We start from the raw sequence: 19,392 nt of genomic DNA, 5'->3' as shown, positions 1-19,392 counted from the left end.
GCACGCCCAGGAGAGAGTAAACTCTCTTTTATATAATTAGATTTATTATATATACAGCATAACGTCTCTAACTCATAGCAATTGAGTGTGATGATGCTAAAAGCTACATATAGACGAGTATGGTATGCATGAGCATGGGCATGAGCCGCCAAAAGTCAACATATATAAAAAGAGCATTGCTTTCCTAAGTTCTTAATGTGTAGAGGGGGTTGATTCAGGAATCAGGGACCAACCACCAAGTTAGACAATATACACTAGTGCAACGGTGCAATTTACCTGATGTAAAACTAAATTGTTATAAGAATAAAAAATAACCTAACACTAAACTGTAGAGACTAAACAATTAATCAACTAACTTAAAAAAAATAAGTCTTAAACCCTGAAAATGAATGGGAAGGTCATTCCAATTAAACTATACTGCCATTTCAATTCACCATAGATCCTCATGAATCGTGCGGAATATTCATCAGCTAATGCAGATGTTAGCAACTATATTGTCTGTAGACTATGTGTTTGATGCTTCAATGACTCATGCATGATCAACGAGCCGGTTTCAAGTCAACAAACCAAGTGCAAAACGAGCATCATATATTCTCAAGTTGTACAAGTATTTCAAGAAAAAAAAACATTGCAATAGCTTAAATCTTTATTGGGTTTCATGTAAGCTTTTTATAGGGTAGACGCATCCGCCTCAGTCATTTTTTACTTCAGCTATTACTGACAACCACCTCAACTCTGAGATTACATAGACTAAGATTCAGCAGAGGAGGCTGCGTCATCTTTGTGCTTAATCATTCCCGAGTCGACAAGAATTGGAATCTCTGCAGCAAGCCATGGAGCGAGTCCCAAACAAAGCGCATGTGCTATACCAAACCTAGGACTGCATAAACAAAAAAAGCCATTCATCAATGCCAAGAAAACAAAAAATGGCTGCTCATATTCGTCATACAAATGGATCGCATAAAAACCCAAGCTTTGGTTGGTTTCTCATTTATAAGAATAAGATGTCAACTCAAGACAATAACTAGTCATTTCAACCTGTACAAACAGCTTAATAGTAGAGTTTCCCTACCTAACAGAAATAACATCAACAACAAACCAATCTAAGTAACATCTTAAGACAAACCAGACTAAACTGATCTTAAAAAATCATGCTTCTCCAACAATGGCAATGCAGCCAGAAGCATAATAAACTCAACATCGACAACAAACTAATCTAGGTAAGATCATAAGACAACAACAACAACAACAACAACAACAACAACAACAACAACAACAACAACAACAACAACAAAAAAAACAGACTAAACTCTAAACTAAAATATTGCATGATTCTCTAACAATGTCAGGAGCATAACAAATAAAGTTACCAGTTTTTAGCCCAGAGCGGCTTGAAATGCACAGTCAAACAAATCTTCCCACCTCGATACATCTACAGAGAACAAACACAGAGGGATCAGAACAAAGACAAAACCCAATTGAGCAGAAACCACAGAAAGCCCTAACCTTTTGGGTTTTGCCGTCGATCTCAGGCAACTCAAGCTCGGGGGCAGTGGCGGGGTAGGTGATAGGGATGTCGAATTGGAGATCGAACTCGTATTTGAGGAGGTTGTGAACGTACCAACACTTGCCAGTCCAACGCGTACCTTCGGGATTGGAAGCGGAGATGCGGAACCAGTCGTTGTCGTTGGACTTGTTCATCTGGGTGTACGCTATCAGAGACTTGTACTCTTCCTTAAGCCTCTGTTTCCATGCATCGCCGTCTCTTGGCCCCGCTTTCGTCGTCAGAAGAGGGATTCGCGTTAACGTCGACTTCGTGTTCGGATCCCATCCTTCCATTCTCTCTCTCTCTCTCTCTCTCTCTCTCTCGGTGAATTGGAAATGAGTTTTCAACCCTAAATGTGTTTTGTTTTGCTTGAACGGAATGGGATGCTTTGATTCTGATTCCTTTGTCGGAAGAGCATCGGGACCATAAAGAAGAATAATGTAACCGAGAAAGTCGAACCGGTTTTAATTTATGCGATTTGGTTTGGTATTTGGTTAACTTTTTGGTTAACACCTTTCGAAAGCTCTTGGTTTGATTTGGTTTGGTTCTATGGTTTTTCTTTCTGTTAGAATTTCTACCTAACTCACTCAGAATTGGTGTGATCGACTAGTATGTGATGCATGGTTTGCATCTAACTAACTGACCTGTGGCTATGGAGGCGTGCCCTCTTGTTTTTGTATGTTGGCTCTTGGTTTGGTGATATTGCAACGAGTGTGATTGGGATGGATCTAACAACCTCAAGATGTGTGTGGCCATCGATCATTTGAGTCGACGCTCCATTTTAAAATGTATAGCGCTTAAATGGGCAATGTCTATTATTGAGGCATGATTATGTTTTCACTTTAGTGTATCACCTAACATACATATAAGAGCATGTTGAGCGATTTGCAACAGGTAGTTAGATCTCTCACAGACTGGATTTACTACAGAAGGAATAAAAACAGAGGTAATACTCAAATAATATAATCTAGTAATCAAGTGAGTAATCATTCTGGAACAGGCAGTCAACCTCCAAAAGCCATTTACAGTTCTCTTGATGGCATTTTGCTTCGTTCTCTTTGAATTATTATTATTCTATATAAAGGCTTACTACGACTACATAACTTATTGGCAGCATATGCAACGGGCATGCTTCAGTTTATAAACCTTGACTTTTAGTGTTGGGTTGATTTGCTGACACTTATTTTCATCCTAAATATTAGATAACTTCAACAATTGTCTCCACTGGCTGGAACCTCTGACATGATGTTTCTGTTTTATCAATTTCTGAAGCTCAGAGACTAGTTTATCTATTCTTCGCTTTATGAAAAAAGGTTTGCTCCTGACGCTCAAAATATTCTCATTGTTCTAATAAATACTGTAAAATCTTTTCCAGAGATGTCAGAGCTCGAACCAGAGCGTCTGCCGAAATAAAAACCCAACCAGATATCTTTTGAGCTGGATGCATCCCACTTACTCACATTTTGGGACAATCCTAACATGACATTCTGTAAAATCGAAGAACAATTAATTGTTGAGCTATCTGCACGTCTTTACTAACGTAATCTTCATCCAGAGACCGTAAGACGCATGGCCAACTGGCATAGAAGCAAATCTTGAGAGACCATTCACTTTGAAAATACTTGTAAACGTTTTAGACACAAAATATGAACAATTATGCAATGATTGTGAACGACTCCTTACTTTGTTCATTGTTGTCTGGACTCAGACCGTGTGTTGGAATATCTCCAAAGGAAAAAAAAATATAATTCCATCTCATACTAAATACACCAAATTCAAAACATACCAAATTTTCATGGTCTTGAACTTCACCTTTTTGCTTATCAGTTCCTGAACACCTGAGACTTCAAAAGTTCCTGAACCCTATTAAATCTTTACCAGTCAAAAGTTGTATCTTGGGAACTATCTCACAGTTATGACAGCTTCGAGATTCTTCTGCATCACCCACCCTTGTGGATAAGGGACATCTAGGGCATCCAAGTGAAGATGCCAGTTCAGTATCCTCGAGCACGCTGGTGGAACACCTTCCATGTCGCTTTCATCTGCTACCACCTGTTCTATAAATGTTGTCTCCTGCTTGGAAACACACACCATGTCATGTATAAGAAGATTACAAGACGGTTCACTGGGCACCAGAGATGAAGAAAAAAAAGTCATACTTGGAAACCTTCCTTCACTGTGTCTAGTTGGCGGGTTGGATGTGGAAAAGGACGTTTCCACCTTTTAGGGTCCCAGAGTATAGTGCTGTTGAAAGCAAACCCTGACATATCAACATGGAACCTTCGTAGTCTTTTACTCTTTTCATTAGTGTGCCATCCTATTACTTGACTCCCATTGCATACTGGCCCTTCAAGGATGGCCTTGTTTTTGCTTGGCGCAAGCATTGCAACAGGCCAAGTTCCAAACCGCCTACACATATGAGATAGATAAGCATAACAAACTAAACTGAGAGATATATACTTCAAAAAGAATATAAGCTTTTCAATAACAAACAATCAGCATCTATACTATGCAGAGAAGTTCAACAAAGCCCATTCAAATAACAAGAAATTAAATATTTTTTCAAACGAACAAGACTTGAGCACATGGAAGACCAAGCAGCAAAGCAGAGAGAACAATAGAGGCAGGCGGCCAAAAAGTTCCAGATTTTGTGTAGAAAACTTAATATAATCATCAGTTTCAACATCATATTAACAAGCGCATGCTACAGAAATGTTTATATTGGGTGTCGAAACACAGCACCAACAATACTAGGATCACTAAGACTGCACGAAACAAGGCACACAAGATGCCAATAAAAGAAGTTTATACCAATAGAGTTCTGCTAGACTAAAACTGAAGCACAGTCTCTCAACAGAAACCAACTCAATGATCTAATAACTCTATTTCTCACAAGTTAACAGGCATAAGTGATCATAAGTTCCATCCATTACCACAAGCAAAGGTAAAGATCCACTCTTTTCAACTCACCTAATCTCTCTCAAGCTTTCAAACAGCTCAAGCGAGTAGACATTATCATCATCAGCAAAGTAAACAATCCCATCAAGCTTATGCAACTCAATATGTTCCAAGGCAGTGTTCCTCTGATGAACACCTCGATCCTTAATACTCGTCATGTTCCTCTTACAAACCAAGTGCCTATACATCACCCCCGTCTTCCTCAGAATCTCCGAGGTCTCAAACGACGCCGCATTGCCCTCCACCACTATCCACAACACAGGAGGCTCCACTAGCCTCAGCGTCTGAGCAACTCTGTTCAAGTAATACCCCTGCATCGCTCGATTGTACGTTGGCGTCACCACAATCACAAGCTTCCTCGGCACAACCAAATCGAAATCCTCCTTCTTCTTCTCCTCCGCCACGAAACTTACTCCATCTATGCCTACCTCTTCCCGTTTCACGTTGTTGGGAGGTTTGATCTCGAAGTTGGACCGATCGGTACCGTTGACGTCATCGATTTGACCGAACGGTGTCATACCTAAGAGGAATCCGATGAGAAAGAAAGCGAGGAATTGGTAAAACGGTCGCCGCCATGGACCTCGGCGGGAGGGTTTGGGATCAGTCGTCGCTGTGAGGAACGAGAGAAACTGCGAGGAGTTGTGTTTACTGGTGCGGGATGAGATGGAGGAGGGGGAGAACGGTGCGCCTCCGTTGTCGAAGGGACGATCGTGGTAGAGCGGCGAGAGAGTTCGCCGGATTGAAGCCATCTCAGATTATGGTACACCTCGCATGCTCCAGATCATACATCGGAAAGAGATGGGGAATCAATTTCGCGGAGATCAGTAACGGAAGTGTAGGATTTGAAGCTCAAGTCGGAGTTAGTACTATCGTGGGTTGTATAGTATGATTCGCCGATTTGGATCTGTCGCCGCCGAGATCTGGAAAGAGGGCTGGGGAGAAAGTTGCGGGAGAGAGAGAGAGAGAGAGTGGCAAAGAAATGAGCTATGCGGGTTCGTGGGACACGTGGTTTGATTATGCCTGGGAAAAACATTGTAAAATGGTAGAGACTAGAGAGGTAAAATAGAAAAAGCTAATATCATGAATACATTAGACAGTGCTTTTTAATAAATTAATAAACTTCATATGGTTTTAAATATAGTTTTAAAATAAAAATCATTATTAAATGGTTTTAATATAATTCTAAAATATAACATAATTTTATAAAACAATAAGATGATCATTTAAAAAAACTTTAATGCAAATATACAAAACTACTATATTATAATTAATAACTAATATATATAATACACATATAAATATATATTTTTTAAACTAGGGCTAATACACATATAAATATGATACCAGTCATTCTGTAACACATATAAACCAATGTAAACAACTCTATGAATATATACAAGGATTATAATATTTTTTTTGTTTACAGTCATTCTTTAATTATTTTAATAATTCAAAAAGTATTATTCTATCATTTAACATTTGGAAACATTTACAAAATACATAATTTAATATATGAAATAATAAAATAAAAAAACACACCATTTATATATTCTACTTGATATGTACACCTTAATAACAATTACCATCATAATTTACAAAAAATATATTAAAACATATGAATTCAGCAATTTTTATAAATTAATAATTATATTTTAAAATATTATAGTTCAAACATTGTTAATTTAGAATTTTATTTTATTTTTAGTCTTGAGAGATAATATAGAATAAAAATGAAAATTTATATTATTAGTTATATTAAAGATAGTTAAATTTTATTTAGAAGTTTCAATTATTATTTTTTTTAAATGATCTTGTTGTAAATTTTTGTTATATAAATTATAAATTAAATGATCATGTAACTCTTAAGAAATCAAAAGCTACCCAAATTTGGCAAAATATGAAAATATACAATACCTTGTTTAAGTCGTACTAATCGCAACTTTAGCAAACTATTTATTTGATGTTGGTCAAATGTATGGTACATCAATCATCAAAATGAAAAGGACATGGATGTCATATTCCTTTCTTCTATTATAAATGTCTTTAAGGTTTTTAATATATTAGAACATACATATTAGTAATGTCCGCCACCGTTAATCACTTATTGAACATCACAGCTGCTCTTTCGGTCAGTGGGTTTTATCTCTCTAGCGGCTAATAGATCATTTTAACGATATTGGAAATCATTTGCCGATAAATTATATATCCATCCTGAACTACTCCAACTTTAAATGAGTTACTAGATTTTGACCCGCGCTTGGAAAGCGCAGATTTTTTGGATTATATTATAATACAAAGTCTTATTATATCGAAAATATAATTTTTAATAGTTATATAATCTATGAATTAATTTATTTAATATTTTATATGTACACTTTTATACGTAAATTTCTTTTAGGTATGAGAATTATATCCGGATAAAAAAAATAAACCGAACCGACCCAAAAATATAGGTTTAGTTCAGGTCCAGAGAAGATAACCTATTGGGGTTTTTTTGGACCCGCAGGTCTTTGTTTGAGTCCGGATCCCATCCTAGACCCGATCATAAATATGTTGTGTTTATTAGGTATATTTGGATATTTCGAATATATTTCCAGCATTATGGATATTTTTTTTAGGTTTTTGGTTTACGATTATAGTTTTTGATTTCAGGTAAATTTTCAAATTAAAAAAAGAATTGGGTATTTGAATAAAACTTTGGGGTATTTTCAGTCCAGTGACAGATTTTGAATAATATTTTGAATTTTTAGGTATTTGAATTTTTTTGGGTATATGTTTGCAGTTTCAAGTACTTTTCGTGTTTCAGATATTTTTTTAGATTTTTTAGATATTTCGAATTTTCTTAGGATCCTAAATACCCGAACAGTATGGACTCATTACGTCCATATCGGGTCCAACAACCTTTTGATATAGATTTTTAATGTTATTGTACAACAACATGGTTGATGAAATATTTTTAAAAAACTCATTTTTAAATATGAAAATATCTATCAAACTATAAACGGTTGAAAGTTTAGTATATAATATGAGATTTTAATAGGAAAGAGGAAGTTAGAATGTATACATAAATGTCGTGTAATTTCTCTTGCCTTAAATCATATATTATATGATAAAAGTGATAATATAAAACATTAGTTTCAATACTTTTATAATTAAAAGTCAAAATGGTAAATATAGTAATAGTAATGATTAAGATTTATGAGTGATATTTGAATAAGTAAAGAAATTGAATAAATTATTGTTAGAGAAATATATGGTAATATATTGTTAGTCTAAGTTTAAGGTAAGACCAAAAAATAATGAGTTAAATGAAAGGGTCCAAACAACTTTCATAGGTAGATTTTTTAAAACTCCTTCTCTTTTAATAGTATTGATCATTTAGAATAATAAATGCGTACATTTCAAATACATGCTTTAGTTTTGAATTCTAGTATAAAAACCCACTCTTCACATTGGTTTATACCGTACCAGTTTAAAATGCACAATATATAATATTAAGGGTTAATTACTAACCGTAAATCGGGACTAAATTAAGTAAGTAACCTTGATTTTGACGTTATTTTAGTGTCATACATTTCATACACAAACTATTGATGTTAGGAGTTTTCAAGGCTCCTAAGACAAATGTTGTAGTATAAAAGATTGTCGAACCAGTTCTGAGGGATATCAAAGCACTGAGAATGCAAGTACTCACTTAATCTAAGTGCAACCAATGATTTAGATGGGTTTTAAACTACTACTAAACTAGAAAGCAATAACAGAATGAAACTTTCTTGACTAAGGGAAAAGAGAACTCATGGGCATAGGGATTAGACCTTGGGTGATCAAGTATCGAACTAAGGATGGCAAATGATCAATCAAACTATCAACCTTAAGCCTAGACACAATTCTAAGCAAGCTCTATGTCTAGATGAATGCTCATTTGCTAACATATCTCAAACATCAAATGTCTTTGGTTGAATAATATGAAAGCAATCATTACTAACAAGTCTATTAGCTATCTTAGCATCTTTAACAACAAATGTCTTTGGCAAAGTATACTAAAAGCCTAGGAGAGTTGTCTCAGGCATTTCATCAAACACCTTTTGGGTGGGAAATGTCTATTGATCAACTTTTGAGTGGCCAACTCAGAAGATGCATTATGAATACTCTACTAGCAAGGAACAAGAATGATCTACACTAAAACATCCTAGAACTAACCTAATCACCCTTAATCTCCCTAACCCATGAATTCAAAAGGTGATTACTCACTAATCTCCATGATTCCTCTTAAACCCATGTTGGATTTCAGATTAATCATGTAGAGAAATAGATAAGAAATCAACAATAACACAAGAACATAACAATCAAAATCCAAGAGATTCTTGTGTATTTCTCAATAGATCAAAAGATAAAAGATAATCTGCCACTGGTGGCTACAAAAGATGTTTAAAACATAGGTTTTTCCAAGTGCAAAACGTCCAAAATAAATTGCAAAAAGGTCCTTAAGAAATCATGATTTTCGGCAGCAAAATAACGCGGAGCGACTTGCAGGTGTCGCTCCGGGAAGTCGCTCCAGGGCCGATTTTTGGTGTGTCCGGGCGAGAGGTCGCGAGCGACTTTGGTGTGTCGCTCCAACGGGTCGCTCTGGATCGGGAGCGACCTTGGTAGGTCGCTCTGAGAGGTCGCTCCAGGCTTCGCTTCGTGTCGTCTCGCCATAGAGACGCGAGCGACCTCGGGGTGTCGCTTTGGGAGGTCGCTCCGAGAAGGGTGTGAGATGCGAGCGACCTCGGTGCGTCGCTCTGGGCAAGTCGCTCTAGCTTCCTACGGGATGAATATGGCGAGCGACTTCACGGGGTCGCTCTAGCTAGGTCGCTCTGAGAGGTGCTTTGGAGCGACCTCATGACGTCGCTGCGGAACCTCGCTCCCATGCTCTGCTCGTCCAATGATCACCTGTTTCACGTCCTTTAAGCTCCAAATGCATCCAAATGTCCCCAAGAACTCCATGTGGCACTCCAACACCTAATGAGGACAATGAATGCAAAATGCAACCTAGACATGGCTAAATCCTAATCTATATGATGAAAATGCTAATGGATGAATGGATAAAACAATGCAAATATGCAAGATATCAACTCCCCCAAACTTGTTCTTTTACTTGTCCACAAGTGAACTTTCTAGAACTCATAGGGAGAGAGGTTGAAGGTGGGAGCACATAGCCAAAAGAAACACAACTAGCACACTCTCTTATTACACTCTAGCTTCTCTAGGCCTATCTTAACTCTTTTTGTTCTTACACTCATCATCAAGCATCCACACATTCAAATCAACCAACTCTCACATTCATTAAGCACAAAACATCAGGTGAATTCTTGCAAATGGTCAGTTGGTCCAAGTCATTTGGTTTGGTAAGGAAAGGCTTTTATTCAAGTGATTCAAGAGGTTCAAAACATATGATCTTTAAGGTGGTTTACTCTCAAAACAAGTAGCCTTGACATTGCACATAATATATCTAAGAAAGGGACCAACTCATGCATACAATGCTCAATCTCCATTGTTCTACCCTTTTCCCAAACATACAAATCACACAATCATTTCCCAATGTCAAACCCTACTCACATCTCTCACCAAAAGATCCTAAGAACTTTAACTCCTTCTCTTTGAAATCTACAAGGGATTTTTCACAACCTCAAAACATTTCTTAGCTCCTAACAACTTTGCTAGCCCCCCTTTTCTTTTCTTTTTCTTTTTTTTTTTTTTTTTTCGATTTCTTTTTTATATATTTTTTTTTTTTTTTAGGTTGGGGGCCAAGACTTTTCAAAACTAGAGCTAGAGGTTCTCTACTTATCCCAGAAAATCGATTCACTTAAGCACAAAGAGTCTATCCTTTTTATTTTTCATTTCTCCCAAATCATGATCACAACACTCACCCTCCCACCTATAGCTAGACAAAAGAGTGTCCAATCTAGCAAAATGAAGATCAAGCATTGTCGTTCCCGATACTCTCAACATTATGCGCATGTAAGACTTTCCGAAGAAGGCCTCACTCATCAAACAATGAAAGCTTAAAAGGAAGGAAAGGTTTTGGGAGTGGTCTACCACTAGAGTTTGTCAAAAAGATTGGCATAAAAGATGTGACAACTCCAGTGTGTATAGCCATGACTCAGTACACAAGGGACCCTAAGCAAGAAGCATTAAGTTCATTCATTTCTAATAAGGTTGTAGTTGGCTTCAAAGACTGAGTTTCAGCAATCAACAAGTTTCAGGAAGAGTTTTCAAGGCTCGAAACATACAAGTCTTTTTGAGAGGTGCAAAAGCTAGTCAAGTGCAACGTAGTGTTCTTTACAAGGCATTCAAATCATTGCTCCCAATGCAAGTGAATGCAACCTATATGCTCTAGACTCTCCTAGAAATGCAAATGATGCAAACTAAATGATTGATTTTTTTTTTTTATATGCAAATAGGTATGCAATGCATGACTCAATGAAACAACATCAAAGCAAACATGATCAAATACTTGGTACCTCCCCCAAACTTGAGTTACACAGTCTCTGTGTTATCAAGTAGAGAGAGAGATACCGAAAAGAAGACTAATATGCAAAAAATGAAATGGTATATACAAGGGAGTGTGGTGGTTTACCTTCTATAGGGAATGAGTAGAGGGAGATGCTCCCTCCTCGTCGTCCTCAGGTGGTAACTCTTCAAGATGCTCATCAGCAGGAGTGGCCATCTCTTCAATGTAGAAGGCTTGCCCGAACACAGTTGGTTTCCTCATTTTCTCCTTGATGTCAAAGTGGAGGATGTTCTCTTTACCCAAATGGAGATCAATCGTGCCTTCCTTCACATTAACAATAGCTCCTGCTGTAGCTAAGAATGGCCTTCCTAGAATCAATGGGTCTTGAGCCTCCTCACCCATCTCAAGCACCACAAAATCTGTAGGTATCTCATACCTTCCAATCTTCACAGGGAGGTCCTCTAAGATGCCCACAGGGTACTTCACTGAACGATCAGCTAACACCAGAGAGAGTCTACACTTCTTGTACTGAGTGAATCCAAGCTTCTTTGCAACAGACAAAGGCATCAAGCTGACACTAGCTCCCAAATCGCAGAGACTTTTCTCAAATACCATAGGTCCAAGAGCACAAGGTAGTGTGAAGCTTCCTGGATCCTCTAATTTCTCTGGAACATCAAGCCTCTGGATGATGGCATTGCACTCATGGGTAAGAGTCATCATGCCTTCCATCTCCTTCTTCTTTGCAGCTACAACATCTTTCAGGAAATTGTTGTATTGAGGAATCAACATGAAAGCATCGATGATGGGCATTGCAACCTGAGCTTCACTCATTTGCTTCTCAAACAGAGCCTTGTACTTCTCTAGCAGCTGCTTCTTGAATCTACCAGGGAATGGAAGTTTGGATTCATAGGGAGGAGGAACAAAAGAACTTTCACTTGCTGGAGTTACAACTTCACCATCTTTTACTGTCTTCTTCTCTTCCCCAACCTTTCCTTTACCTTTGGCTTCCACTATCTTCTCCAAGATCTCGTCATTGATCTTCTCATCAACAATCACCACTTCATCATCTATGTTGATGGCAACCCCCTCACCTAGTTTCTCAGCATCCTTGGTGAGGGTTCTAGGAGGCAACTGTTTACCACTCCTAAGGGTGATAGCTTTGGCCTCCTTGGGGTTTTGGTCAGACTTTCCAGGTAGAGATCCTTGCTGGCGATTCTGGTGAGTGTTCATGGAAGCAAACTGATTCTCTAAATTCCTGACTGTAGAAGCAAGGTGTGAGAATTTGTTGTTGAGCTCATTGTAGCTCCCATCAATCTTGGTATGAAGGTTCTTCAACTCATAACCAACATGCTTCTCACTTCTAGTCTGAGACTCCAAGATTTGTTTCAGTAAGGTATCAGTGCTGCTCTCTTGAGGAGCAGAGGAACCAGACGAGGGGTTTTGCTGAGGCTGATAGCTGCCTTGCTGGTTGTTCCGAGGCTGATAACCACTCTGCTGGTTGTTGGAATAGGACTTCTGTTGGTAGTTGTTGTACTGAAAGTTGGGTTCTTTCTTGTACCAGCTACCATTGTTGTTGATGAAACACAGCTCTTCCTGACCTTCCAAACCCTCAACTTCATGGACAACAACTGGTGTCTCTTGGCTTGGGTTGCCGACAAAGTGCAGCTGCTCTTGGGTAGCTTTATCAGCAAGGAGGATGTCTATCTTATCCTGTAGAGCTTTCAACTCCTTCCTCGTTTGCTTATCCTCAGTTCTACTGCTTCTGTCGTGGTCTCCACTGTAGACTGCATCACTCTTAACCATGTTGTCAACCAGCTCCTCTGCATCCTCCTCAGTTCTCCCCAAGAAGAACCCATTACTAGCTGTATCCAGTCTGGCTCTGTACTTAGGGAGAGCACCACGGTAGAATGTGCTCAGCAAGCTCTCCTTAGAGAAACCATGGTGTGGGCATTGAGCTTGATAGCCCTTGAATCTCTCCCAGGCTTCACTGAAGCCTTCCAAGCCCTTCTGTTGAAAGCTGGAGATCTCGTTTCTCAGCTTAGCAGTTCTTGAAGTAGAGAAGAACTTCTCCAAGAATGCTTTCTTGCAGTCATCCCAAGTGGTAATGGAGTCGCTGGGTAGAGACTTCTCCCACTGACGTGCCTTATCCCCCAAAGAGAAAGGGAATAGCTTGAGCTTTAAGGCATCTTCGGACACACCATTGGTTTTTGACAACCCACAGTAGCTGTCGAACCTGTCCAAGTGATCAAATGGATCCTCTAGAGCCAAGCCATGATACTTGTTGTTCTCAATCACGTTGAGGAGTCCTGACTTGATCTCAAAGTTGTTGGCTGCTACAGCTGGTGCTCGGATTCCCAATCTATGACCATGAATGTTGGGGCGGTCATAAGTGCCAATAGGTCGCGCTGCTCGCTGTTGGTTTTGAGGTATGTCTCCCATATCAGTATCCAATCTCTGCAAGTGAGCCTGTTGCTCTTCTTCTCTTCTCTTTCTAGCACACTCTCTCTCTAAAGCTCTGATATCTGCAGCTCTTGGAACTAGGTTTGATGGACCCCTGCTCCTCAAGTGCATACACCTGTAGATTAAAGGGAGGTGAAGAAGAATCAGTAACAAAAGAAAATAAAAATGACTTAGTCTCAAGCAAGTGACTAAATCTCAATGTTTAAATCTACTCAGAATTTGGCAACGGCGCCAATTTGATGTTAGGAGTTTTCAAGGCTCCTAAGACAAATGTTGTAGTATAAAAGATTGTCGAACCAGTTCTGAGGGATATCAAAGCACTGAGAATGCAAGTACTCACTTAATCTAAGTGCAACCAATGATTTAGATGGGTTTTAAACTACTACTAAACTAGAAAGCAATAACAGAATGATACTTTCTTGACTAAGGGAAAAGAGAACTCATGGGCATAGGGATTAGACCTTGGGTGATCAAGTATCGAACTAAGGATGGCAAATGATCAATCAAACTATCAACCTTAAGCCTAGACACAATTCTAAGCAAGCTCTATGTCTAGATGAATGCTCATTTGCTAACATATCTCAAACATCAAATGTCTTTGGTTGAATAATATGAAAGCAATCATTACTAACAAGTCTATTAGCTATCTTAGCATCTTTAACAACAAATGTCTTTGGCAAAGTATACTAAAAGCCTAGGAGAGTTGTCTCAGGCATTTCATCAAACACCTTTTGGGTGGGAAATGCCTATTGATCAACTTTTGAGTGGCCAACTCAGAAGATGCATTATGAATACTCTACTAGCAAGGAACAAGAATGATCTACACTAAAACATCCTAGAACTAACCTAATCACCCTTAATCTCCCTAACCCATGAATTCAAAAGGTGATTACTCACTAATCTCCATGATTCCTCTTAAACCCATATTGGATTTCAGATTAATCATGTAGAGAAATAGATAAGAAATCAACAATAACACAAGAACATAACAATCAAAATCCAAGAGATTCTTGTGTATTTCTCAATAGATCAAAAGATAAAAGATAATCTGCCACTGGTGGCTACAAAAGATGTTTAAAACATAGGTTTTTCCAAGTGCAAAACGTCCAAAATAAATTGCAAAAGGTCCTTAAGAAATCATGATTTTCGGCAGCAAAATAACGCGGAGCGACTTGCAGGTGTCGCTCCGGGAAGTCGCTCCAGGGCCGATTTTTGGTGTGTCCGGGCGAGAGGTCGCGAGCGACTTTGGTGTGTCGCTCCAACGGGTCGCTCTGGATCGGGAGCGACCTTGGTAGGTCGCTCTGAGAGGTCGCTCCAGGCTTCGCTTCGTGTCGTCTCGCCATAGAGACGCGAGCGACCTCGGGGTGTCGCTTTGGGAGGTCGCTCCGAGAAGGGTGTGAGATGCGAGCGACCTCGGTGCGTCGCTCTGGGCAAGTCGCTCTAGCTTCCTACGGGATGAATATGGCGAGCGACTTCACGGGGTCGCTCTAGCTAGGTCGCTCTGAGAGGTGCTTTGGAGCGACCTCATGACGTCGCTGCGGAACCTCGCTCCCATGCTCTGCTCGTCCAATGATCACCTGTTTCACGTCCTTTAAGCTCCAAATGCATCCAAATGTCCCCAAGAACTCCATGTGGCACTCCAACACCTAATGAGGACAATGAATGCAAAATGCAACCTAGACATGGCTAAATCCTAATCTATATGATGAAAATGCTAATGGATGAATGGATAAAACAATGCAAATATGCAAGATATCAACTATCCGGTTTTGACTCTTACCTTAACAGGTAACCAGTTACAAGCGAAAGTATGTGACGTCATGCGTTGTGTGTCGTGATGAGAACCACAAATCAAAACACAAATTTTTTTTTAACAAGAACGGAGAGGAAATATTTTTACAGTTTACATTTTTGACAGTAAATAATTTTAATGGTAACATTTTTGAACTTCTATGCTGACGTCGAAGTATGTACTTCTTATCCAACCTGAACCTGAAACCAACATAAACTAAACTAAAAAACAGTATTTCATTCCCTATGTATAGTATAAAAATGAATAAAGCCATTCTATACGGAACAACCGACATATTTTATTTCATATTACAAAAGTTGTTTAGGGAATACTAAACCCTAACTGGGAATACTAAACCCTAACTTCTGATTTGTAAACCATACACACATTTTAATGATGTAGGTTAATGATTATAAATGTGTGTTATAGGATTACGTACACATTTGCACCGTCCATTACGAGAAGACTTCTATACTATATACATTGTACTATTTAAAATGATACTATGAGCATACTAAAACCAAGATTGAGCAACATAAAATACAAAGCTAATAGAAATGGTAATAGAACACTTAAAAGTAAACACTAAACCAAAATTAAAGAAATATAAACCCAATCCATAGGCAACCCAAATTTTTAGGAAATTAAATCTACCTGCCATAATACTGGAGACATGTATTTACACTCCTCATGAGCCACATGAAATACAAAGCTAATGGGGATGATAATAGAACACTTGATAATAAACACTAAACTCAAATTAGAGAAATATAAACCCCAATACATAGGAAACCGAAATCTTTGTGAAAATAAATCCACCTGCCATAATACTGGAAACATGTATATACATTCTTCATAAGCAACATGAAATACAAAACTAATGGGGCTGGTAATAGAACAAGAAACATGAAATACAAAGCTAATGGGGCTTGTAATAGAACACTTGATATTAAACACTAGACCCAAGTTAAGGAAAATATAAACCCCAATCTACCATAGGCAACCCAAATCTCCGGGAAACTAAATCTACTTGACATCAAAGCCTGTCTGAAACAATCTATTTGGAAAGTCTAACTCGTCCATACCAAACCTGAAGAATGAAAAGTAAGAGAGGCAAAGAGTGAGAACGGTTCACACTGTAATATTCAATATACAAATTAATTATGAGTCAAACCGAATAAGAATGGCTAATGAATGGAAAGACATATGATGTAAAAGTATGATTCCATATAAAATGGAATAATGTGAACCTTATGTTGGAACTCGTTTTTGACAAAGTGGTGTGGACCATTTTTCCGATGGGTTTTTCGACGGAGACGTCTGTCGGAAAGACCGGAATTTGGGCACGATGTAATCGTCACCGTGAACACTATGAAATAGTGTATTTGCTGGTCAAAATCGAAATTGTTTTGAATGAGAAATTGATGTCTAAAGTGAATGATATGAAAAGCTTGTAAAGCTATTATTTGGTTAAATATAAAATTTAACAAATATTTCACTTTAGATAATTGGGTTTGAATTTAGATTTAATATGTTGATTAGACTTTAATGTCAATTAATTTGTTTTAAATCTTATTCATAAAATATTTTTATATTTGGTTAAATATGAAATATAAACTCATATTAAAGTATATTGTTGGCTTTGATGTGGTCAATGCAACTTTATGACTTGATATACTAACGTTTTTTAAATCGTAGTGATGGGAATCAATTTCTTTTATTACTATTATGATTGTACGTTAGTCGACTCATTCAATTACATAACGTGTTTCATTCTTATTAAGTTATAAAAGGAGCACTTGTGTTTACTTGTGTAAACACAGAGAAAACATACAATCCTCCATATTTCTTTTATCCTTTTCTTTGATTTTCTTTTGAGTCTGAGAGTATACACAAAACTAGTTTCGCCAGGCTTCTGATAGAGTGACGCAAATCAGAAGATTTTTTGCAGTTGTATATTGGGACTCATTACGTTATCAAACCGTCGCACTACGGGACGTATTTTGAGTTAAGGAAAGAGATAATATCTCACATCTGCAGTTGAATCATCTTTTTCTTAATCTTTGGTATACTTTTATAAATTTTATTCTTTACAATATTCAGTTCTCCGTAGTTTATATAATACGGTCCTATCAGTCTTAACTCAAAATATCCGTTTATTGCTTTGCACTAACCGGACTGATTATTGTATAAGGTTTTTTTTTTAAGAACGGGTTAATTGATATTTTCTAAAAAGGTGTTGGAATCGGATTGGGCTCCGATTGCTCTCGGTGTCAGCGTTAAAGTCATATTCTTGCTCTAACGTTTTTATTTTGCAGGATCTATTGGATTATTTTTTATATATTTCTGCAATCTACGCTTCTGTATTGATATTTCTAAACGGGATTTCATTCAGATTTGGTTAAAAGTCTTTAAAAAAATATATATATAAATCGTTTTCTTCGACCTCATCGATTTCTTTTGTTTAACGTCAAGAGTAAAAGGAAAAAGAATATTGCTGTCTTTTATTTGTCAAAGGTTGATTTTTGTAGTGGTTCAATTATTTGGTTTACGTTCCTGGTTTAATTTAATTTCCAACCAGCAATCAATCGTTTCTTTGGTTATTAATATTTTCATTTCATTTGGTTACTTGTGGTAACGTAAGATTGATTATTTTATCATTTGACCAGCTGATACTTTCTGTCCTGACGTTTGCTTTAGAAATTAATCCGGTTTAATTCTTTGACATTGTGTTTCATAGAGTCGCACCGTTAAAGATTCAGATTTTATATTTTCTGATTTTTTGTTTATTAGATCATTATTTGTGTTGGGTATTTGAAATATACTAATCTTTTGTTGGATTTTGTGAGCAGATTTAAAATTCAAGTATGTCTTACAACACAAATTTATCGATCTTTGATAGATCAAATGGTGTGATCGGCGATGGATTGAATGAGTCGACGCCTCAAATTAAGTTTGAGAGTGGTCTGCCATTTATGATTCTATTTGCTATGAAAATTGAGATGTCTGCTGAAATTAATCAGAGCATTCAGATTGAAAATGACATGTGTGCTATGGTCACAGAAGTCAATACGTCTAAAAATAATTTAAAAGACTGGTCGTATGACACAGGTGCCACCACTCACATATGCATTGATAAAAATATGTTTTGTACTTATCAAAAATGCAATGATGAGGAGCGGTTGTTAATGAGTAACACCGGCTCGTCTATTATTGAAGGTTGTGGCGAAGTGAAACTTGCGCTAACTTTTGGACAAGAGATAATTCTCAAAAATGTGAAATATGTCTCAGATATGCGAAAGAATCTTATTTCCGGTTCGCTATTAAGCAAAGCTGGATTTGTAGTAACTTTCGAGTCTGATAAACTTGTCCTAAAGAAAAATGATATTTTCTTGGGCAAAGGATTTGTTGAGGATGGACTGGTCAAAATGTGTATTAAGCCAGTCTTATTCGCAGATGAACCAAATGCTTATTTGGTTGAACCGTTCAAAGTTTGGCATGAAAAACTGGGGCATGTAAATTATAAATCTGTTCAAAGATTGATTAATTTAAACCTAATTCCGAAATGCAAATTGAGCAAAGAGAAATGTGAAGTATGTGTACAAGCAAAACTCACAAAAACCCCATTCCCTCATGTTGAGAGAACAACTGAGCCTCTTGGTTTAATTCATACAGATTTGTGTGATTTAAAATTTGTTCAAACTAGAAATGGAAAAAAATATTTTGTGACTTTCATAGATGATTGTACAAAATATTGTTATGTCTATTTGCTAAGAAGCAAAGATGAAGCCTTGGAAAAATTCAAGGAATATAAACTCGAGGTTGAAAACCAACTCGATAGAACTATAAAGATAGTTCGAAGTGATAGAGGAGGCGAGTATGATGGACCATTTGATGTGTTCTGTAAAGAGCATGGCATTATTCATCAAACCACTGCTCCCTATTCACCTGAATCTAACGGAGTTGCGGAGCGTAAAAACCGAACTCTTAAAGAGATGATGAATGCGATGTTGCAGGAATCTGGGTTAGCCCAGAACATGTGGAGGGAAGCTTTGCTTACCACAAATTATATCCTCAACAAAATACCAAACAAAGTCACTGGTAAAACACCATATGAACTTTGGAAAGGTGTTGTACCTTCGT

At 37.5% G+C, this 19,392-nt stretch overlaps 2 protein-coding genes and 1 non-coding gene across 3 annotated transcripts; 1 reads left to right on the top strand and 2 right to left on the bottom strand.

The window, feature by feature from the left end:
• Nucleotides 1-569: 569 nt before the first annotated feature.
• Nucleotides 570-1,948, bottom strand: LOC106358034 (ubiquitin-fold modifier-conjugating enzyme 1). Its single transcript, XM_013797774.3, has 3 exons — nt 1,507-1,948; nt 1,371-1,432; nt 570-880 (listed from the first exon to the last, which is right to left on the bottom strand). Exons 1-3 carry the CDS (start codon nt 1,837-1,839, stop codon nt 751-753), a joined length of 525 nt encoding a protein of 174 aa, XP_013653228.2. The 5' UTR covers nt 1,840-1,948; the 3' UTR covers nt 570-750.
• Nucleotides 1,949-3,208: 1,260 nt separating this feature from the next.
• Nucleotides 3,209-5,524, bottom strand: LOC106358029 (probable beta-1,4-xylosyltransferase IRX9H). Its single transcript, XM_013797769.3, has 3 exons — nt 4,517-5,524; nt 3,706-3,955; nt 3,209-3,619 (listed from the first exon to the last, which is right to left on the bottom strand). Exons 1-3 carry the CDS (start codon nt 5,251-5,253, stop codon nt 3,449-3,451), a joined length of 1,158 nt encoding a protein of 385 aa, XP_013653223.2. The 5' UTR covers nt 5,254-5,524; the 3' UTR covers nt 3,209-3,448.
• A 7,406-nt stretch (nt 5,525-12,930) lies between these two features.
• Nucleotides 12,931-13,037, top strand: LOC125576853. The gene has a single exon (XR_007315276.1). It is a non-coding gene; the product is annotated as a small nucleolar RNA R71 (small nucleolar RNA).
• The last annotated feature ends 6,355 nt before the right edge of the window (nt 13,038-19,392 follow it).

This window comes from Brassica napus, chromosome A7 (genome assembly GCF_020379485.1).
Source record: "Brassica napus cultivar Da-Ae chromosome A7, Da-Ae, whole genome shotgun sequence".
Lineage (NCBI taxonomy): Eukaryota > Viridiplantae > Streptophyta > Magnoliopsida > Brassicales > Brassicaceae > Brassica > Brassica napus.
Note: the sequence above shows the minus strand (reverse complement) of the source record. Positions and strands in the feature narration are given on the sequence as shown.